This window comes from Alligator mississippiensis, chromosome 3, assembly GCF_030867095.1.
Source record: "Alligator mississippiensis isolate rAllMis1 chromosome 3, rAllMis1, whole genome shotgun sequence".
Lineage (NCBI taxonomy): Eukaryota > Metazoa > Chordata > Crocodylia > Alligatoridae > Alligator > Alligator mississippiensis.
Genome location: NC_081826.1, coordinates 228,896,667 through 228,920,657, shown reverse-complemented (window position 1 = coordinate 228,920,657; position 23,991 = coordinate 228,896,667). Strand labels below are relative to the sequence as shown.

Below are 23,991 nucleotides of genomic sequence, written 5' to 3'. Positions count from 1 at the left end.
ATTTCATTTGTAACCCAGGTGGTACGTGGGAGGTACCCCCTCTTCAAATGGAAAGGATGTTAGCGGGAACGTGTATGCTGTGGGGAGCATGGCTGCCTAGCTGTAGGCCAGCTCACGTCTTTCCCTACAGGGCAGAGCAGACCAGACCAGGAGTCACAGTGCTTCTTAGAGGTTTCATATTACAAAATAAAATACAATTTATAACCCCAAACTTGCATACATAGGTGTGTGTGTATATGTGTATGTGTGTATATATATATATACATATATATACACACACACACACACACACACACACATATGTGTACACACACACACACACACACACACACACACACACACACACAGCCTATTTACAGATATGAATTTACCCAAATAAAAGCTCTTATTAACCCTGAAGCTCAAGCATAGGTCTGATTCCTGGTGGCCTTCGAGTTAGTCTGCAGCCCCTGCCTGTCAGCCTGCTCTCCACCCCTTGCCCTGCCCTGTGCTCTGAAGGGGCACCTGCCCCATGCAGGGGGGATGGGAGCCTGAGTTGCCTAGGGCAGCCCTTGGTGTTCCATCTGCTCTACAGCCTGTGCACTGCTCCGTGGACTGATGGCCCTGCTTCTGCCTCATGCAGGGTTGGAGACCGATGCTACCTTGTGCAGCTTCTGTGGTCTTATCAGCTCCCAAGCCTTCCATGCACCATTCTGTGCACCGGGCTCTCCAGCCCCTGTGCACCGGTCCCTACACTGAATGGGGCTAGGCTCCTGCCTCATGCAGGGTTGGAGACCCAAGCTGCCTCATGCAGCTACTGAGGTCCCGTCCGCTCCCGGATCATCTGTGCACCGACCTGTGCACCATCGCCGTGGCTCCTTCCACGACGGAGCAGGGACGCAGTTTCTTGCTGCTCCCCATTCAGTGATGGCATCTTCAGGGTGCTTCTGAAGCAGCTGTTCCACCCCACTGCTCAGCTCAACCAGCTCTTCTCAGCCCTTCTACATCACGCCTCGTTGAAGTCACCCATGTGCTGGGCACGCTGCCTTTTTATTCCTTCAGCAGGCTCCACCTCCAGATTAGGAGTGGGCCAATAGGAAAGCCTGAGGGGTTAGCTCCCCCTCAGGTCCTCCTCTTTACCTTGCCCCTATGTTGGGGTGGGTCGAGCCTCACTCCTTCCTTTTCCTGATTGGTGGGGAAAGGAAATACCCCTGCCAATTGTTCTGAGCCTTCCAACTCAAGCCAGGAAGCCAGGCTGCTACCAGCAAGCCTGCCAGACATTTAAAAATTGAACATGTATACATATATACACACGTAATTCCCAAAATGCAATTTCTCTTGGAGAAACACCAATCCATTTTATAATACGTCTGAACTGCAATGTTTTCAGTTAATGTCTTCCAGCATTTTCATGGTTAAAAATAAAAGTTAGATCTTATTTTACTGTGCTCATTGCTCTACATAGGCTTCTTTTGTGGGTACAAAATGGGAAATATATAATCCTGGAAAGGTTTTACTATTCTACCTTTAAAAAATCAATGTGATATTCTCTCTGGTCTTCTATTCTTTGCCTTGCTTATGATTTTCTCCTTTCAAGAATCTCTGTAAAAAAATCCTGGTGTAAATGCAAAGGACAGGTTCTTGAAGGTAGAGTTTAATAAGTGATCCACAAGAGCTTTGTAATTGTTACTGTGATTGAAAAGAAGGTGATGATGGATGGGAGACCTGTCATTTTGAGTTATTGTGTGAACTACTGAAGGGTTTTCAAATCCGGATAATGTTGCTCCATGCCAGCTCAAGGAAAATGTAAAATCTGAGCTTTACAACAAAGTGGTAAGGCAGGTATTGTGTCAAATGTTGGGAATTCTGATAGGCCACGTAGCACAGTCCCATGACACACAATAACTGTAAAGGTATGCTGTGCCTAAATATAGAGCCTCAGGCTACAGTCTCATCAGATCTAACTAGCTGAGCCAGGGCCAAGGTTTTCCATTAGTTGAGAGAGAACCTCTAGTGAAAACTCAGAAGCTGTTATAGCAATCCAGTTCATGTCACTCTTCTCTGAATCAATATGAAAACCATACCCTAGAACAGTGGGGGCCAACCTTTTGGGCCAGCATGCCACAAATTAGTCTCATACACTCCTGGTATGCCACTCCAATCCCCTTCCCCTGCCTGATCAACCACTCTGCTTTCTGCTTCCTCCCCTGTGCTCCCTGGATGATCTGCTACTCTGTCTTCTGCTCCCTGCTCTATCTGCCACCGTGATGTCTGTCCCCTCCCTGGACTGTCATGTGCAACACACAGAGGCTGCCCATGCTACTGGTGGCATGCATGCCATAAGTTGGCCACCCCTGCCCTCAAACAGAACAGTTATTAGTAAGATGCTGTTGTGTGTGTAATATTTTGGGGCACTAGTGTTTTGATGATTCATAGGTATCAACAGGCCCAGAGAGCTTTTTTGTGGACCTGACCTGTGCTAAGGTCATACCTTTCTTCACCCCACAGTAAATGATTTATGTGACTACGCCCATGAATGCTGCGTGCCCCAGCAGCAGGGGGTGGCGAGCAAAGACTGCCTGCAGGCACTGCTGGCAGTGTTGGCAGTGCCATTTTGCAGGAGATGCACCACCAAGCTCAGGAGATGCACGTGTACCCGTGTGTGTTCCCTACGCATCGCCAGTGACTATGCCCTTACCCAAGACCCACATCCAAAAGCTTACCATTAATTAATTGTAAACCTAAGCATATAATTGTGAATAAACCTATGTAGAGTGGAGGGGAAAAAGACACTGAGAAAGCAAATGAACTCCTAAGGGCACAATGGTTTAACTACCGGTCTGCTAGAAAAACAAACTTCTAATAAATATTCACTAGGGCAAGGTAGTATTTGGATGGATCCATCTGCCTGTTTCAAAGTAAGTAGGTTTGAGCAATTAGTTCTCTGGCTTTACAATCCTTCATGAAAATTTATTCCCACTTGTCTGGGAAATAGTATAGAGGGTCAAGTAATTCTTATCAAATAAAAAGTGGTTAAAACATACCTGTGTTCTTTAATGTTTTACAACTATCCTTCTACCTATGTTCCTTTACCATGGCTATCATTGTATCCATCTGCTTTAAAGGATTTGCTTGGTAAAAATGACTGAACTTTCCTTTCAGTCTCTCCCTCTGTTATAGCCTTCTAAAAATCGAGGTCTTTTGTTTCCTCCTAAACTGAAACCTACAATTACTTATATCTACCAATCCAGGCCAACTACTCATTTCTTTGCAATACAAGACCTGACCCCTTCTTCACAATGCATTTTGATTAATTTGTCATTAATACATATGCTCTCCAGTAACTTCGCTGAGTTAAGTCTGGTTCCTAAATTCTAATCTCACGCAGCTCTGAAACTTCCCCATCAACCAGACCCATGCAATGCACTCTGGCACAAAACTTGCAGGTATATAAGAAATAAGTATTTGTAGGTATGTCATAGAAGAATAGGGTTGAAAGGGATCTTAAGGGTCAGACAGTCCAACCCCCTACACAGATGTAGGATATGTTGTTTCTAAGCCATCCAAGACACATGCTTATCTAGCATCTTCTTGGAAACCTCCAACTTCCCTAGGCAGCTTGCTCCTTTGACCTCTTGTTCCTCCAGTTAAAAAGTTCTTCCTGAGAGTTAACTTAAATTTTCTGTGCTGTAGTTTAAATCTCCTGCCTCCTGTCCTGACCTCTAATGGCAAGGAAGACCAGTTTTCTCCATCTTCTCTAGCAGCCTTTCAAACATATGAAGACTAATATCATGTCTCCCTTAATCTTGTTCTCTTCAAAATAAACATATCCAGTTACTTCAGTCTCTCATAATTTGCATTCCACCTCCATTAGCATTTTTGCCATTCACCTCTGAATCATCTCCAGTTTCTCTATATCCTTTTTAAAATGGGGGGCCCTAATCTGGAGACAATAGTCTAGCTAAAGCCTAACCAACCCCAAGTGGAATTGTACTATCATCCCTGAGGTCCTACATTCTCTGCTTCTGTGCACAATGACTCCAGTTGTGTTTGCTGTTTTTGCAGCAGCATCACGTTTCTGAAGTATACCGTGTTTATGACTTGCCCCTTCCAAATCCTTCTCCATTGTGCTACTGCTAAGCCCTTTATCCCCTATTCTAAGTTTGGGCCTTTGATTTTTCTTCCCTACATGTAACAGTTTACATTTGTCTTGCTGAATTTCATTTTGTTGTTGATAACCTAGGCTTTCAGTTTAACATTCCAAAGGACTGTATTAATCTTATTCTCTAAAAGCTTTGAAACCACTGCTAGTTTTGAGTCATCTGCCAACCTAGTCACTATTCCCTCTATCACTGCATCAAATTCATTGATAAAATCGTTAAACAAGACTGGATACCAGCTTGATATGGAACCCCACTTGAGGCTTCATGTCAGTCTGAGACTGAGCCATGTATAGACTCTTTGCCCCTAGTTATTCAGCCAATTATGGATCAACCTCTTAGCAACTCTATCTAGCCCTTATTTCTCTGTCTTACTTATGAGAATGGCATGCAGGTCCCACTAAGGCCAGGTACACTGTATCTTCTACATTTCCCTTATTCACCCAGCTAATTATCCTGCCAAAGAAGGAAACCAGTCTGGTTTGGCATGACCTGTTTTCAGCCAGTCAAGTTAGCAGCTATAATGAGGTCAAATGAAAGCTCTGATGCCAATCCACTGTAACCAAAGGCAACAGGCCATGCCCACTCCAGCCTTTAAATCAGGAGTAGGCAATTATTTGGGCTGGAGAACCTCTTAGCAAGTTTTGGTGAGCTGTGGAGGGCCACACACATAAAATTAATGGTGGCTTAATTAAATAAGCAAATATTAATTAATTTAAGTTAATTAATGTACAATAATAAAAAAATGGTGTATTCATGTCCTAGAGAGAGGGAAAGAGAAGGAGTGGGTGAAATGTAACATGAAGGGACTGGGGATTGGAGAAGCACCAACAGAGAGATAAAGAGAGGAGGAGGAGGAGACCTGGGCAGGACAGAAGAAGGAGGGAAGCAGGGGTGCATGGGCAGTGAAGCCCAGCCACAGAGCAGTCTAGGGAGGCCTCAGGGAGATGGGATGTGAGGATGGAGGCTGGCCAGGAGGAGTAGGACTGGGGGAGTGGGGCTGGGGAGCCCTAAGCCTGGGCTGAGAGGCAGCTCAACTGTCACACATGGCTGGAGGAGGGCAGCAGGGAATGAAGTGACTTCTTTACTGCCAGAGCACACTCAGACTGCCTCTCCCAGCCCTTACAGGATAGGCCAGGCAGGGGCCACCATACTTGAAGGGAGCGGCAGTGGGCACCATGCCCAAGATGCAGGTGGGGGTGGCAGGGCAGGCTACCCTTGCATGAGGGAATGTGTGGCCCATGGTGGGTGGGTGGGGAGCAACCACTGCCACTGAGGACCCACCCCCAGCTCAGCTCAGTTCATCTCAGCCTGGGGAAGACTCAGAAGAGTTTGCAAAGGGAAACAAGCGCTACACCCCCTACAACCCAACTGTGCCCCAGTACATTTCCACTCTCTACAGCCTTGGTTGGGGCCAGGCTGGAGCTGTTCACCTTGTGCTACCCTTGCCTACCACTCACGTCCCAAAAACAAAAAGGGTGCATGTGGGTTTCCCCCTGCCCTGTCTCTGCTGCAGCCATTAATTTGGGAGCTGAGCGGCAAGTATGCATCAACCCTGCAAAAGTTAGTGTCAACATCCCTGCCCAGCCCAGGGCACCCCACCTGCCCCTGCTGCCCCTGGCAAGCCATGACCCAGCCCCAATCAACACGTTGCCCTTACCTCGGCCAGCCAGTGCCTCCTAAATGGGGGAGAGAGGAGGGCAGAAAACACTGCTGGGACAGCTGTAGGCTGAATAGAATCAATTGGCAGGCCAGATATATCCTGTAGGCCATATTTTGCCCATCCCTGCTTCAAAGACTAGGCTCGGCCTGCAATACTCTGTCTGAGCAAAGATTTAGGTGCTTGCTTTTGACTCATGTGTTCTCTTGCTTCGTATATCAGATTTCTGCTTTTGACTCTGGCTTTGGAACCTGATTTTGGCATACCCTGGCCCTGGCTTTGGTTTCTGATTCCAGTTCTGGCTCATATCCTGACCCTGGCTCTGGCTCCCAATTCCAGTATATCCTGACTCTGGCTTTGACTCATAATTCTGGTTCCATCTCCTGGCATATTCTGACTCCAGCTTTGACTCCTAACTCCAGTTCTGACTCATGGTATCTCCAGATGTCCAGCTCCCTGAGAACCCAGCCAATGACTTTGCCTGTGTCAGGTGACCACCCCCAAACATCCATGCCTATGTTCCTAACAGCAGCTACTGATCACTCCTTCATTCTTCATATTTTTACCACCTAAATGTTTTTATATTTTTTCTACTAACTGCTTAGGTATTGAAGTCAGGCTGACTGGTCTATATTTACCTATATCTTCCATTTCCCTCTTTTCAAAGATGGGCGTTGTGTTAGCCTTTCTCCATGCATGATATATACCAACAAATAATTATGGCATTAGTAAGGCAAGTTGTAATCAGTCCCCATTGCATCCTGCTTTCCTCAGTCTTACTGTTAAGTAACTTTTTTCTGTGCCTCAAACAACATAAGATCATAAGATAAACAGTAACGTGTTATGTATCCAGGTCAGGTGTGCTGTTAAGAAGTTGATTTTTATACCATTTTTGAAGCCTGACAAGTAGAGCTGGTGAAGCCTTTTAGAATCAGTCTCCAAAATGAAAAATACATATATTTGGCTTTATTTTTTATGACAGATGTCACCGACATTGCTGTGTGGGAAGTCGTTTAAGAGGCATGGGACTATTAGTGAAATAGTAAGGTTAATAATAGGCTTTTTGTGTAATGTATTTTGCCTTGAGAACATCTGACAGAAAAGGAGGATGGATCATGAAACCCCTGACAAAAGGAGCAGTAGGACTTCCACCTTTCTTAAGAGAAAACACAACAAAGGAATACAAAGCCTTTTGGTTGTCCTCAGCAGTGAATGTAGCTACAGGTGGGAGTGCAAGTAATTTTTAAAAGAGGGAGCGATTAAAAAAAGAAGCTCATCATTTATCTGTCTGCTGCATAAAATATTATTAATTCTATTGTCATATGACCTATGAGTTCCACCACATGGATTAGGACCCCATGGTGCTCTGCTGTGCAGACAATGGAAAACAGTTTTATGAGCATAAACATGGTAAAGTAGTGACAGAAATATAGATGTAAAAGGAATGAAGGAGATTAGTCAGCTATTTCAAAATAAAAAGTTAATTACAAAAAAAAGAACACACACACATATGTATATAGAGAGTCATTTTTCGTGCATGTCTGCCATGGACATGGTGTTCTCTGGGTCGTTAGCACTTGTAATGATAGCAGACGTTCTTTGAGTAATTGCACATTCACGAGGACTGCTAAGAAACATTTGATAAGGTAAAAAGCCTATTTTCAAGCAATACTTATGCAAATCATATGTGATACCAACATCTGATCATGGGTCTTGAGTAAAGCACTGTGATATGTCACCTGTTATAAATAAATTGTATCCTGTATTTCTCCATAGATCTTAAAACGCATGCAGTTGCCATACCACAGAGCAACTAGGAGGTTGAATACAGAAGTATTTAGAAGGGCTTCCAAGAGGACATCAGTGACTGCATGTCCATTTGCTGAAGCTGATCCTAAAATTACAAATTCAAAGGGGTTGATAGTTGGGTATCCAGGCATTTTCATCCATATTTATCTGATTTCTGTACAATTATTGCATGTGCAGCTCTAGGATTTGCAAACACAGGGCACATACAAGCATTACATATCTGTTGAAAGAATCATTTTTAGTCTGGTAGAAATGCTTGGTGTTAAAAATGCTTACCTTGGCCTAAAATACTATGCACAGTGGAAATGCAAGGCTCGCAAGGATTAAATAAGGAAGGCCAAAGCGCAACTGGAGTTGCAGCTAGGAAGAGAAGTGAAGGGTAACAAGAACGGTTTCTGAAAGTATGTCAGCAACACGAGGAAAATCAGGGAAAGTGTGGTCCCTTACTGAATGGGGGAGGAAACCTAGTGACAGATAACAGGGTAAATGCTGAAGTACCCAATGCCTTTTTTTATCTCAGTCTTCCCAGGCAAGGTCAGCTCCCAGACTACTGCACCTGGCAGCACAGTTCGAGGGGGAGGAAGGGGGAACATGAGGAGCCAACAGTGGTGAAAAATAGGTTTGGGGCTATTTAGAAAAGCTGGACACATACAAGTTCATGGGGCTGGATGTGATGCACCTGAGGTGCTGAGGGAGTTGGTTGATGTGATTACAGAGCTGCTGGGCATTACTACAGACTGGTCAGCCTCACCTCAGTCCCTGGGAAAAACTATGGAGCAGGTCTGCAAGGAATCCGTTTCTAAGAACTTGGAGGAGAAAGTGATTAGGAACAGTCAGCATGGATTCACCAAGGGCAAATCATGCCTGACCAACCTGATTGACTTCTATGATGAGAAGACTGGCTCTGTGGATGCAGGGAGAAGAGCGGATATGATAATATACCTTGATTTTAGCAAGGCTTTTGATAGGGTTTCCCATAACATTCTTGCAAGGAAACTAAGCAACTACAGGTTGGATGAATAGATTATAAGGTGGATAGAAAACTGGATGGATCGTTGGGCTCAAAGGATAATCAATGGCTCAATGTATAATGGGCAGGTGGTATCAAATGAAGTGCCCCAGGGGTAATTTTTATTCAATACCTTCATCAACAGTATGGAAGATGGGATGGAGTGCACCTTCAGAAAGTTTGCAGATGATATCAAGCTGTGGGGAGTAGTTGATATGCTGGAGTGGAGGATAAGACTTCAGAGCAACCTAGACAAATTGGAGGATTGGACCAAAAGAAATCTCATGAGGTTCAATAAGCAGAAGTGCAAAATCCTGCACTTAGGACAAAACAATCCCATGCACCGGCACAGGCTGGGGACTGAATAGCTAAGCAGCAGCTCTGCAGGAAAGACCTGGGGGTTTCAGTGGGCAATAAGCTGAATATGAGCCAACAGTGTGCTCTTGTTGCAAAGAAGGCTAACAGTATACTAGGCTACATTACAAGGAGCACTGCCCGCAGATCAAGGGAAGTGATTATTCCCCTCTATTCAGCACTGGTGAGGCCACATCTGGAGTACTGTGTCCAGTTTCAGGCTCCCTGCTACAGGAAGGATTTGGACAAATTGGAGAGAGTCCAGTGGAGGGCTACAAAAATGGTTAGAGAGTGGGAGAACATGACTTCTGAGGAGAGGTTGAGGGAACTGGGTTTATTTAGTCTGAAGAAAAACTGAGGACAATAGGGTAGAGCCTAGCGATAGGCAGCAAGGGCACTACCACAGCTTGGCCAGAGAAACAGCAGTAAGTTGCTCCAAAGGTTGAGGGGACACACCTTTGGCTGGTCAGGAGAACACCCGACCAGAAGGGGAGGAGTCCCGGGGATATAAGCTTGGGTCCTGGTTGCAGAGGGGCAGTACAGCCCTGAACTCTGCAGAAAGAAAAACCCTATGGCATCTCAGGCAGGCAAGGAGTGGGAGCTGTAGGCCATGTCAGGTATTCCCAGGGCTTAAAGAGCCAGTGAGTAGGGAGGTGGCTTGGTAGTGGTATAATAACTCAGAGGGCTTGGAGTGTTTAAGTTTAAAGTGGTTGCTTACATTTTTATTTTAGTTTTAAACTGGAGGACTGGATATGATTGTACAGGTAGAAAGGTGCAGGGGTGCCTGAGGGGCACAACAGGTTTTGAGCCCTGCCATGGGCTGGGGGAATGAGAAAGAAGAAGCCTGAAGTCAAGAGGGCCGAGCCTGAGCCCAGAGGGGGCAATGCATGCAGCCAGAGGCCAATGAAAGACTGAGACTGAAAAGTCAGGCCAGAACCAGTAAGCCTAAGCTGCCAGTCTACAGCCAGAGTAACCTGCAGGCTAAAGCTAAAAAGGCCAAAGCCTATACAGGAAGGTAAATGGCAAAAGTGACACCTGTGAGGCATGGGTGTGGCTATAGAGCCAAGAGGCCACAATTAAAAGCCCTAAGGCTTAAATAAGAGCCAATCAGGCCACGGATGGTAACTACTGGCTCACAGTACCAGCAAAGCACCAGTAGATCTGCTGGGATGTAATAGGTACCCATGGAGAACTGTCATTTTGGCTAGTGAGCAGGGGGCCCAGAGACCATGAGAGGTCATTTAGACATTGGTGAGAGCACTCAAGGGCAACCTCTCATTCAACATCAAAAGAACATCAAGGCATGGCAAGAAAGCTAAGTAGGAGAGGCTATACAGAGGATTGGGCCCCAGGCAGGATTAGGGTGGCCCAAAGGGAGGTGCCGTGGCTTCCACGGGGCTTGTCCTGTCACAGGGATCTCCATCCTCAAAGGTTCTGAAGGCCTGGGTAAACAAAGCCTTAGCTGGGATGATACAGTTAAGGATGGTCCTGCTTTGAGCAGGGGGTTGGACTAGATGACCTGCTGAGGCCTCTTCCAACCCTAATTTTCTATGATTCTATGAATATTAAACCTCCTCTGAGGTTTAAGTTTAGTCAATAGGAGTTAAATAGGTTAATGAAAGCTTGTTTGTTTTCCAATCAATAGAAGCTCCTCTGCTGTCCTCTCGATGTCCCAGTGTGCATTGCTCCCTTCCCCCACCTCCAGAGGGGGATAGTCCGACTCAGACTCCACTGCTCTGGTTTTATCATAGACAAAACCCATCCTGTCAGCCCCAGGGCTGAAAAAGCCCAGCCCATCTCCACAGACCAGGGGCTGTGCAGCTGTTAACCCCCTTAGCAGGTGGAGAAAAGCCACCCGTGAGCACCCCTTTGGACCCACTAGCATCCCATGGGGCACATCAACACCAGCACCTGCAGCCCTGTGCCTGAAGCCACAGGTACAAGGCTCTGAAGTGATTTGGGGGGCAAATCTACCCCTCTTCCCATGGCACTTCAGAGCCCCATGCCAACAACCCCATGTGTGGGGCTGTGGGAACTGGATTGAAGTGCCATGGAGGGGAGCATCACCCCCATGTGGGCCTTCAGAGCCCTTTGCCTGCAGCCCCATATGCAGGCATGCCAGGCACAGAAGTGCTATTCAGGGGAGATGCTCCCCAATGCAAGGTTTTAGAGCCTTGAGCGCTGGCCATGGTGGCAGGGTCTCCTAAAACCAGGGCCCCAGCAGCATCATAGGCCAAGCCGCCCTGGAGCAGTCAGACCCTCAGGTTGCACCAGAGAGGTAGGGTCTATTGTGGGCTTTTGGCAAAGAAAATGACAGGATTTAAAGACAGAAGACCTACTTTGGGCCTGCTGTCTAATATACTGACAGCTGAGGGAGGGAGTGGGGTCTTGTTACAAGAGGGCCATGGTTCTTGTGGCCTCCAGCCAAGTAGCCCTATGCCATACATCAGTGGTTCCCAACCTTTTTTGTAGTGCAGACCAGCACAGGAGTGGGGTGGGGCTCATGGAGCTAGCTGCCCTGCCACCCAGCTTTAACCCCACACGTGACTGCTGGTGGTGGAAGCCGCTCGCCTGGGAAGACAGGCAGGGGTCTGAGTGGGGGGCTCGTGCCACAACCCAGCAGCCAAACCTTTGCAGCCCAATACCAGGCCACAGCCCAGTTGTTGGGAACCTCTGCCCTACACTACTGTCACCAGTTTCCAGGCAGACTGGCGAGCCTGAAAAGCATGTGCTCTGGGGCCCCCTGGCTGGGTGCCCTCTACAGTGCAGGGTGTCTGCAGAGCATGCACCTGGCCACATGAACTCTTGTATACAGGTCTATCAGGGTTTTCAATTGCTTTAACTAAACTGGTATACTTCTGTAGTAGGCCTACAGGTGCCTCCACCTTTATGGTTCTTTTCCTGCTAGCACTCCTCATTTTGTATTCCACCTGGGGTTCACCTCACCCTGTGAAATGCTTTCCAAACAAAAACAAAAAAGGCCCAAGGCACTTATCTTGTTCCCAATACAGACTCTCAGGTTTCCTTCACCCTGGCTGCTGCTCTGAGTCCTTACTTCATAGCCCTGGGTTCTGTCCCTGAGCTCTTCTATCAGGATCTCCATCCCCTGTAGTTCCTACCACCAGACCGCTACTCTGATTTGAGGTTTGGGCTTATAATGCACTTTCTGAGACACCTAACCCTCCACTTCTGCCCCATGTCCATCAGGCACTGCCTATACTTGGGCTCAGTAGCCTTTTTGTCTCAGGTTTCTCTGCCTGTGAATTTGGTTCAGGCAAAACAAAGAAAGTTTGAGTAAAGGGGTGGGGGGGGGGCATAGAAAAAACAGAAATAAAAAGACAAAAAAGGGGGAAGAGCGGGCCAGTCACTCCTAGACACCTTCACTCTCTTGTCATGGGTTAGGGGTCCCATTACAACTTCTACCAGTTCATTGGATTGCTTGCACACACCCAGTGCTATGTATACACTTTTCTGCATATACATAAGCCCTGTGGGTCTGAGTTGGTTAAATGTTGAGATGATATAAAATGGTATTTAGAAGAAAGAAAGAGTTTGTAGAGAATGTTAATCTATGTTATTCCTTTGGCACGAGGGCATACTTCACTGTAAAACAAATCAAAGGGAGCTAAAGAATTGGCAAAATTAAACCCTGCCTAAAATGAATAATTTTGAAAGTTTAGACCTAAGTAGGAGTCTTCTGTTTCCAATTTTTCTCTTATAATTCATTATTCATCTGACACAGTTTATAATCCTAGTGTTATTTACACTACCATTACAGTGCAATTATACTTTTTCTCTTTGATAGTTATAAATTACCACTTATACATGTAACTAGATAAAACATTGCATGACTGAGAATAATAAGTGTAAATATGCTGTAGTTAATATACCTGTATTCTAACATTATGATTAAGGAGAACCCTGTAAGGTTATATAATAAGTAAATCAGTTATGTAGTTAACCTTCTGGTTATATATATTAATTGTAACAGCATCTTCTAAAATAAAAGCCCAGGGTATTCATACCTTAATATCAAGGTAACTATACTGTAATATAGGAACTTTATAATACAATGTGGTTTGGGAGGGAGGTTATTTTTGTTTTATGGAGTTATCTTTTTGGGCTAGGGACAGACATTACACATAAACCGGTTTAAATGATCAGAAACTGGTTTAAACCTGTAACAGAAGTTCAGTGCACATAAACCAGTTTGAGAATGGCTGAAACTGGTTTGAGATAAACCTGGTTGAATGTAGTATCAGTTTCCTCATCCCCCGCGTCGCGTTCGTCCTGAGAGGCTCGGCGGTCCCCAAGACCCCCCTCAAGAAGGCGGATGCCGAGATCCGACGGCTGCTCAAGAAGTGGCTGCACCTGCCGCTGCGGGCCAGCAACGATGTCCTGCACATCCCCTACCGGCAGGGGGGTGCCAACGTGCCCCGCATGGGAGACCTCGGCGACATCGCCGTGGTCACCCACGCCTTCCGCCTCCTGACCTGCCCGGACGCGACGGTAAGTATCATCGCCGCCAGCGCCCTGGAGGAGACCGCCCGCAAGAGGATCGGCAGGCAACCCACCGGACGTGACTTGGCCACTTTCCTGAGCGGCTCGCTGGAGGGCGAGTTCAGTCGAGACGGCGGGGACTTTGCCTCGCTGTGGAGCCGAGTCCGCAACGCCACGCGCCGCCTCGGGAAGCGCATCGGCTGCGCCTGGACTTGGACCGAGGAGCGCCGGGAGCTGGCAGTCTCCCTGCAGCCAGCCCCGCACGCCGACTCCGTGACCGTGACGCCCCGCACGAGGACCTTCCTGGAGAGGTTCCTGAAGGACGCCGTCTGCAACAAATACGCCGGCGACCTGAGGGCCAAACCCGACCAGGGCAAGGTCTTCGACGTCACCTCGAAGTGGGACGCCAGCAACCACTTCATGCCTAGCGGGAGCTTCACGCGCTTCGCGGACTGGCGCTTCCTCCACCGCGCCCGCCTCAACTGCCTGCCTCTCAACGGGGCCGTCCGCTTCGGCCACCGGGACAAGAGGTGCCGACGGTGCGGCTACGCGGCCGAGACCCTCCCCCACGTGCTGTGCAGCTGCAAGCCGCATGCCAGGGCCTGGCAGCTCCGCCACAACGCTGTCCAGGACCGGCTGGTGAGAGCCATCCCGGCCGCCGCGGGGCAGGTCTCCATCAACCGCACCGTCCCGGGCTGCGAGAGCCAGATGCGCCCCGACATCGTGATCACCGACAAGGAGGCCAAGAAGATCACCATCGTGGACGTCACCATCCCGTTCGAGAACCGGCGCCAAGCCTTCACCGACGCCCGGGCTCGCAAGCGGGAGAAGTATGCCCCGCTGGCCGACACCTTGAGGGGCCACGGCTACGACGTGACGGTCGACGCACTCATCGTGGGAACGCTCAGAGCCTGGGACCCCAGTAACGAGAGCGTCCTGCGTGCCTGCCACGTCTCCCGCCGCTACGCCAAGCTGATGCGCTGCCTCATGGTGTCCGACACCATCCGGTGGTCCCGCGACATTTACGTGGAACACATCACGGGCCACCGCCAGTACACGGACCCCAGCAGGAGAACAGCCGCCGGACCGGACCCGGAGGGGACCGCCTGAACCGCCCCCCTCTGCAACAGACGGACCTTCGCTTCAAGAGGACTCATCAACAACGGACGACGACCCAGCGCCACCCGAAGAGGACCCCCGCGATAGACTATATCTAGACTGAGACACTTCATCTTCGGACCACTTCTTCCACCATTGCGGACCATTGTCACGGGTATGTGTGTTTCTATCCTCTTTCTCTCTCAGCGTCGCGAAACCTCTCCCTCCCTCCCCTCCCCCACTCCCCTCTCCCCTTACCCCCGGGCTTAGTTGGCTAACTTTGTATCGCATGTAACCTAGGTGCGTTCCCAACCTCACCCCCATCCTTCTATTGTTAGTCCCTCGCCCGGGCATTCTGTATTTCCCTATCGGCTTTGTCATCTTTTTTTTGGATTTACCATCCTTACCATCTACTAATAAAAGTCAATCAGACTTAACTGATTTGACTCAAACTGGTTTATGCAATGTTTGTCCCAGACCCCTTGCTGGTTTAAGATAAACCAGACTCCCCCAGCATCCAGGCTTGCTCTCTGAGCTGGGTGGGGCTGTCTGCTCCACAGCAGGGCTGGCCCCTCCCCTCTGCTCCCTGGCTGCAGTTTCCCACCACCATCACCACCACTCCCTGCTAAGCAGGAATTCCCTGCTCCTCTCTGCCTTGCTGAGGAGGTGTCTGTGTATTAACTAGCAGACCACATGTGGGCTACAGTCTGTGCTGAATCAACAGGTAGAATCAACAGGCAGAATCAATAAGTAGCTGGTAATGTCCCTCTTTTGTTTTCCTAATTGGATGATAAACACTGTTATTAATTCTCTACTGGGTTTATCACAGCATCCTGCCTGAGCCTGGCCACACTCCCTCAGCTCCATGCTATGGAAGGAAGGGAGGCCTGTTCTAATGCCCCCTGCCTTCTAGCCTGAGCCACTACAGGCACATGCCTACATTTCTGGGATGTCTGTCCATCAAAACTGATTTAGCCTAGACTAACCTGCAAAGATTGAATCAATTCAGGCTCAGGCTTTTTGAATGTCTGTCCCTAGCCCATGGGTTTAAAATGGAATATGTGCAGTAGATGCACTAAAGTGGCGTGATGCAATTTGGGCCTGATTATTTTTTAATTGGATTACTTACATATTGGATATGACCTTTTGTGCACAAGGTTGGTTCTGGACTAAACGGAGTAACTGAAGTTTCTTTAAGCAGCAAGTAACAAATGAAACAAAAATGTTGCTCTAATGCAAACCAACCTGTCTTTGAAAGTCACTAACATCCTATTTTTAGAATAAGGTAAATTTTTCTAGAGAAATGTAAATCAGTCAGCACTATAACTAATATCAAAGTTGCTGCCAGCATGGAGTACTTACTTTGATTGCTAAACTGAAGTTATATGTTAAAAGTACTGCCAACTAAATTTCATTCTTAAAATGCTTGATTAATTCAAATATTTTTGTAATTTATAAAAGTGACATATTGATTAGATATTTTCTAAAAAGTTAACCAGAATCATAATAAATGTGTCAAAAAATAGTGCCACTTCTGACAACCAATGCTCATGGCAATTAAAAGCATACAAATAACATAACTTCAAATTGTCAGCAATATTATAACCTTCACTGTTCCAAAAAAATAACTAAATTCATTATTTCCATCGTTTACATGTATTGGGAAAATGCTTTATATAATACAATCTGGAAGAAAAATAATGATTCAAATTGTGATTTGATTAAGTAATCTCAGTCAGAATGAAATCTAAAACTGCAACCTGAGCTATATGATCTGTATTTAAAAACCAAATGATACAATTTGGTGGCTTCAGGGAAAATAAACTGAACAGAAAACAGACAAAACTTTTTGAAGCTTTGAAACAAATTATCTCCAAATTTTCATGGAAAGGAAGTGAACAAGAAACTGAGTTTTCTGAAACTGGCCTTTTTCATGTGCTTATGTATCATTACTATGTGTATTAAAATGTCAGGGTTTTTTTTTCTTATTAGGTACTTACCATCTGCTGGAGTTTGTGAAAGGTTATATTGCAAAAGGTCAAAAAAACTTGCTCCTCTTAATTCATCTGGATGTTCTGATGTTTTTTTGCAATCACAAAATCCAAGAAAAGCAGTTTTTTGTAAATCTGATGTATTAGCACTTAAACAAATGTCTCGGAGCACACAGATGTACATGTAGCATATTTCCCAGGGCCAGGATGGTAGATAAGTTATGGACCTCTCTTCCTGTTGGTAGGAATATAAAGCTTCAATTAAATATCTAGAAACAAATACAGATTCTAATGGAAGAATTGAGTATTTTACAGTAGTAGCAGATTAATATACTTTAATCTAATTTCACATTTGGCCATGTTAACTGTTCAGAAGTGAGTGGGTAACTTAGTAGAAGAAATAGTCATTCAGCAATCAGTCGGGGTGTTTAAACTACAAGAGAATTGCATTCCCAGGTGTTTAGTTTATTGAAAAACTGGTCTGCTTGCTCTATCCCACATCTCAGAATTGTAAGGTGAACATGACCTTCAGTTTTCAGGAATAAAGAAAATAAATGCCTTACTTCTATCCAATTTAATGTTTGAAACAAACACATTTTCCTCTTACATCTAAATTAACAGTGCTGTTACCTGCTTCTGAAGAGACATAGAGCTTGAAATAAAATCTCTCACTAGGTCCATTAAAACCTTCAAGCAGGACAAGTTTAATTTGGCGGCCTCCCCAAGGACCAACAAACCTAATATTGAAGCCAACCTAGATATTTCAGGACAGAAAAAACAAATCTTAGTACAAAATAAAATAATAATTGATTTTTTAAAATATAAAACTATTGGCTGGCCAGAGGCAATTAGTGTCCTAGTTTGCTAGAACCAATTAGAGACAATAAACACTGGCATTTTTGAAGCCAGTTGACATCAAAGCCTAAAGAAAAAGTGAAAGTGTGCCATATTTTTTATAGAGATTTATAAAGTTAATTGTAAAAGTCTAACAAAACCATGTCTTAGAATTGCATAGCTATCATACATTTTTCTGGATCTGTGGTAAAAACAAACCAGTTAGCACTTTAGGAAGAAGTTTCTGTTAAGCTTTAACATAGGTAGAATATTTTGCTATAGATAACAAGAAGGTGGCCACTGCTAGATCTTAAAAGTATTGTATTGTCAGCCAAGTAGCAAAGAGGAAGTCATCAGATAAAGCATTTATGTTACATCTTTTAATGGAAGGAATAAATAGTCTGAGATAGCTCAGTCTGGCAATCCAGTTCATGCCTCTGCTAACCCCTACTGCCATCACCCGGGTCTATGGTGATATATGAGTTATCTGGCTAACTACAAAAGAAGAAAAATGATGACATGTCATAATTTGCTGATGGGTAAGCAAAGGGAAATGTTAAATGACAATGAATCAAACTGGATGGAGGTTTCTAGCAAGTCACTGAGAGAATCAATATTATGTCAAGCTTTATTCCACATCTTCATTAATGAAGACTTAGCAGGCATCCATAAAGATATAACACAAATGTCTCCAAAGAAGTTAGTAACATAATCATAAAAAATGACAAAATAATTTGTCAACAAAATGAACAATTCAAGTTAATATAATTACAGGAGGTACATCTACACATACACATGCTCCTAGATGGTTTTACTGCAGAGTAAATCCACCCTGGGCAGGCAGCTACACGTGCAGGCATTTGAGAGCAGATTTACTCCAAATGGGCTCTCTGGGCTGCTCCCACCCTGCTCTGCTCCCCATAGCGGCCAGGGGGAGCTCTAGGGTCTCCCTGGATACTAGCCCAAGGGCTGGCAGGGAGCGTCAGACCAGGAGACAGCTGGGCTGGGAGATTGCTCCCTGCCCCTGGGAGCTGCCTGCTGCCATGATGCATTTCAGTGGTGACGCCTGGGCTAGGGCAATGTCCTCTTGCTCCAGCAGTGGGGAATTCCTGGCCCCAGTTCCCTGATTGGGGGCAGGGGACTTGTAAAGAGCTACAGCTAGCAGTGAGCCACTGACTGGGCAGGTATTGCCCACCCAGCCGGCAGCTCACTGTTTAGCTGCCCCACCAGTGAATTGGGGCTGGAGGATGGGACCTGCCCTTCCCCTGCAGCAGCTCACTGTTTAGCTGCCCCACCAGTGGATAGGGGCAGGGGATGGGACCTGCCCCTCCCCCACAGGTCTTTCCAAGCCCCATGCCTCGATTGCCAAATTGGGGCACTGAGCTGGGAAACAGCTGCAGGGCTGGGGAAATCTATACGTGCAGCCTGGAGTTCGCTGGATACTGCCCAAAATGGGACAGTTCCCAGCTAGCTCCAGACTGCACGTGCAGACCTCCCTGCACAGCCCAGGGCTGGCCAGGAACTGTCCCGGTTTGCATGTGCAGCCTGGAGCTGCCTGGAAACTGTGGGCACCTGTACACACCATGGGTTTTAATCATCATTAAATGAAACAGGTTTGTAAAATTTAAACTTTTATTTTGGAGTGTCACATCTATATTTACACACACTAGGTTTTCAAACTATTTAAGCTGGGTCCCTGGCCAGCGCTGCAGGGGAGTGGGACAGTTCAGCACTGCCTCACGGCCCGGGGCCCCCCATCCACTCTGTGCCCATGTCCTGCCATGCAGCTGTGGAAGCAGGGAGCCAGCAAACCACACAAGAAAAAACAAATGTGGGAGCAATTTGAAAGTGAAAGCAACTAAAAGGGGTGAACTATAAAAAAGTCGCAATTCCATCTGGTGGACAAAGAAGCTCATCACACATCTTTGAGTCCCTTTGTGTTTGCACTCAACGAATCCATGGATGCAACGCTTTAATTCCCAGGAAGTCAAACTAAACTATGTCTGAGGAGTTTTAGTTTAATGCACCAGAGATACTTTTAAACCATCTGGAAAACCCGATCGTGCAAACAGTCTTGCAGTGCAAGAAAGGGCAAAAAATGTGGCATGTACAAAAGTCCCTGTTGCATTTTGGGTAGTTCTCAGCCAGCTCAGGGCTAGCCTTGAACTGTCCCTGTCTGGGGCAGATCCCAGTCAGCTCCAGGCTGGCCAGGGAATGCTCCCTGTGCTTGGAGCTCCCAGCCCCATGTCCAGGATCGTAGAACCAGGGCCAAGAGCTCCCTGCTGCCAGGACAGGGGGACATTATCCTGGCCCAGGTTCCACCACCAGAGCCCACCCCAGGAGCAAGCAGCTCCCGGAGGCAGGGAGCAATCTCCTGCCCTCTGTTGGCGGTCTACACCTGCCTTACTGTGCAGTAAGTACTCCAGAAAAGAGCAGATTACTACACGGTAAGCATCTGAACATGCAGACGGGATGCTTACTTCACAGTAATTTTGTTCTACTGCACAGTAAAGCATTTCGTGTAGATGTGCCCAGAGAGAATGAAATTGTCAAGGTGAGCAGCAATAACATTGAAGCAATAATGTTGAAAGTGACCAGTTACAGAGGCAAGTAAATTATTTACTCAAGTAAATTATACATGAGTTTTCAATGCTATATGGTAGCAAAAAACAGTTTACATTTGGAATGCCTTCAGAACATATTGCATTACGTAGCAGAGGTACCTAGCAGAGAAATTGATCATTTCTGTTTATATCTGATATGATTATAGAGTGTTGCATTCAGTTCTGGACATCTCACTCACTACCAAAAAGCTACTGATTGACAAACTGGAGAAGGAAAAAAGATGATAAAGAACTGTTTGAAAAGTGCCTAGACTTTGGTACCCAACATTTCTTTAAGAAGAAATGACTGCCTTGAGGTTAGAGAACTTGTCCAGGAGTCTAGACACTAGGGTTTCTAGGTTGTTTTCAGGCTGAAGAGGTTTAAATTCATATTTCCCACCTCTTAAAAGAGTACCACCCCACCAGGCTGATGGCAAGTCTATAAAGGAGTCACTCTCCAGTCTTCCTGATGAAGTGGTGCCAGTGTGTGAAATAATGCAAGATTCTGGGGCCAGAAAGAGAGAGCTTGATTTTGTAGCCCAATGATTAAAGGCTACAAGCAAGTTCCTGTTTTGGGGGATACTTTGTTTTGTTCCCTGTTCCCACTACTGATACATTTTACATTGAGCAGTCATGAATTCTCTAAGATTAGGAATCTTCTTCTCTTCCAGCTATGTTTGTAAATAGAAATTACTGCCATTGCTTTGTTTTGTCATTGATTCAATGTTTTATTGGGGCTATTCAGAGCACATCTACTGGATTGGGCTCCTAAACAACCTTCGATGCACAGCTGCCCAGTTTGTGAATCCCAAATAATCTCAGGTAGAAAATACATGCTCAGTTGTGCCAAAAGCAGCACTCTACATGCCTAGGGAACTTTTCCATCTAAACTTGGTACTGGTGGCCTTTTGACACACTTGAGAGGTTAGGCAGGGATTCTGTAGATTGCTTACTTAGATTTAGGTATCTAAATTCCACTTAAATCCTGCAGTAGGCATCTAAGTGCTTTTGTGGCTATGGTAGACCAGCCACTAAAATACAACAAAGACTGGCATTCTCTTAGCATGAGTCACACTTTCCTTTCATGGAATATGTTGTGTTCTAAATTCTTTTACCAGTATACGTTTATAAAGATTTTAGAGATTTTTTACTATTATGATCTAAAATAGTAGTTCTCAATGAGTACGTTCAGATATTCACAGAGGTAAGAAGGAGGTTAGATCATGTTAAAAATGGCCACCCAATCTAAGGTAAGTCAGGATGGGAGAGCTAGTGGGGGGGGGGGGTCTTGGGAGGACTGGGGAGCCAAGCAGCTCCAGGTGGATTGGAGGGGCAGGCAGGGTCTGTGGGATGAATCAGAGGATATGGGGGGCTGATGAGATCCATGGGAGGGACTGGGGGGCTAGTGGGGGCCCTAGGAGAGATTGTGGGGATTGGGGGGCAAGTAGGGTCAGTGGGGTGGTTTGGTGGGATCCAGAGGGGTTTGGCAGAATCGGGTGAGCTAGCAGAGTCTACAGAGGGGCTTGGGAAGATGGCGGGCTTTCTGTGTCACTCTCTTGAAGCAGGGGATATTTTTAGCTTCCTGATACCCACCACAAATTTGAACAACTCCCCTGAGGAACCTACCCCCCATCCTGCCTGCCCCTCCCCCCCACCCTGACTTCTATTGTCTCCTAGCACTGGCAAATGCCAGTAAAACCAGTACTGGGAGCAGCCTGCAGGATGAGCGGATTTGGTGGGGCCAGGGGGCAGGGGGTGGTCCGACTGGTCTACCAGGGATGGATGTTTGTCTGGGGGTGGGTGGAGGGGCTGGGGGGCTAAAAATAGTCTGGTGCCAGGGGACTGAGTAGAGAAAGCACAGTCCTGGGGCTAGGACAGGAGTGGGCAAAATGTGGCCTGCAGGCCAGATGCAGCCTGCCAGGCCATTCTATCCAGCCCGCGGGGACCCTAAAAAATTTAGAAAATTAATATTTATCTGCCCCTGGCTGCCTGTCATGCGGCCCTCGATGGCTTCCCAAAACTCAGTAAGCAGCCCTCCGCCCAAAATAGTTGCCTGCCCCTGGGCTAGGACCAGAACTGGGCTTTCCTAGTCCTGGGGCTGTGCTGGGAACTTTACAAAAATTCAGTTAGATTGGTCTTACCAGACCCGATCTAAGTTAGACTGTTTCCAAGGTAGTGTTAGCTTAGATCAGGTCAGCCATTATTAGACTGATCTGAACTTCTGTACAGTTTGCACCTAGACCCCTAGTTAGGTCAATCTAAGTGCACCTGGGGGAAGTAAGTTAAATCGGGTGACCATTTTTAACATAATCTAACCTCTCTCTAATCTCCTTGAATGTTTGTATGTACCCAGTGTGCTCTAGGCACTGTTTGTAATCTGTTGAGCACAGTCTCCTTACTAGCTACTTATAACAGCAAGTGTCTTATAACTTATAACAACGTCAAGAGTAAGGAAGAAAAGCAGGACAAGGAAGCCTTAAGCAAGGAATGTTGCAACTAACAGAAGAATGAAGAGGACCCTGTATCTACCAGCTAGCAAAGAGCCACATGCTGCTTGTGGAACAAAAATCACCAGGAGAACCAGAACAAGGAGTGGAAGTGCTGAGGAACAGACTTCTTAGTAGAAAGTTGAAGCAGCAGAGAAGAGGGTAATGAGAAACAAGGGGCTTCTTGAAGGAAAGGAAAATAGTTCAGTTTAAATGTTTATTAACTGTACATAGACAAACTCAAGAAAATAGAGAAATGCTTTAGAAAGGGAAACTCATTTGATCTTAATGCTGTTAAATACACATATAAATTGAATAAGTACCACAGTTGCCATAGAGATAGTGTAGGATCATGATAGGGAGGGACTGCGCTTCATAAACATGATTGCTCTCTTAAGAAGAGGTCTGTACATAAAAAGCAGCTGAAATTCCTTTCTCTAAAATTCAGTGGACCATTTCTGCTTTGCAAACACAATTCTGAATTAATTTAATGTAATTTGTAAAAACTTGAGACCAAAAACCTTTGGGGGAATAAAATGAAAATGGGAGAGCTCTGTAGGGTAGAGTTAAAAGGAAGCTTTACTGCAGCAGTAGCTGGATAGCAAATTTAAGCTTTAATACTTCACAAAAAAGAGAGAGAGAAACAACTCAGGCTTAGCCATTTTCCTTGAGGACTGAGTGCTTATAAAAAGGCAGTTAAACCATACATGAAAAACAGCCAAATTGTGGAGCTGAATGATTATATATTTAAGCCAATTTTCACTTATTTAACTAAAAACTATTCCATTCTATTGAAACTAGTTGACTCAGTAAAAAATCTCAATCCATTATTCTCCTTCCCTTAACCACTTGTCTGTCTTTAGACTATGAACTCTTCAAAGCCTGGACTATCTTTTCTTGAAAGTGTGGAAAGTGCATAGCCTGTGTTACAGGGGTGTAGGTTGTAGCCGTGTTGGTCTAAGGATATAGGCAGACAAGATTCTTTGGGTGAATCTGATATCTTTTATTAGACCAACTTAAATAGTTGGAAAACAATTATTAAGCAAGCTTTCAGGTTAAAAAACCCTTCATCAGGCTAAGGAAGTTTCTGCAGTTGGTGTGTGCTCTTCCTGGATGGAATGAAAAGTAAAGAAGCCAGAGGCTGTGCTGGTATGCATACTAGACAGGTAGTCAGTGAAAATGTAGATTGAGGAGTCAATGGGTGAGAGACAGGCTGGAAGGGGTGGAGAGAAGGGTAATGAATAGTGGAGAAGTACGTGGGAAGTCAACTGTCAGGCAGGTCATAATGTGTCATAAATCCCATGTCTATATTTAGTCCATGATTTTTAGTATCCAGGAGGTTGATGAAGTGGAGTTCATAGGCTCATCTCTGGGAAGTGTTTTGTAAGTTTCCTTTGAGGATCAGGACCTAGAGATTGGAGAGAGAGTGGTTTTCTTGTGAGAAATGTGCCCCCACAGGTAATTGGGTATTCCTGTCTTCGATAGATTTCTGGTGTGCGTTCATTCTG

At 45.9% G+C, this 23,991-nt stretch overlaps 1 protein-coding gene across 1 annotated transcript in view; it reads right to left on the bottom strand.

Annotated features, from left to right (window-relative positions):
- The window catches only part of LOC132249570 (transmembrane protein 232-like), a 48,534-nt gene extending 31,225 nt beyond the window's left edge, over positions 1-17,309 (bottom strand). Inside the window, exons 1-2 of the mRNA XM_059724953.1 lie at positions 17,191-17,309; positions 16,570-16,795 (exon numbers count right to left, since the gene is read on the bottom strand). Of these exons, the coding sequence (XP_059580936.1) occupies positions 16,570-16,795; positions 17,191-17,241 (277 nt within the window). The 5' untranslated portion in view covers positions 17,242-17,309. The remainder of the gene's footprint in view (positions 1-16,569; positions 16,796-17,190) is intronic.
- Between the last annotated feature and the right edge of the window lie 6,682 nt (positions 17,310-23,991).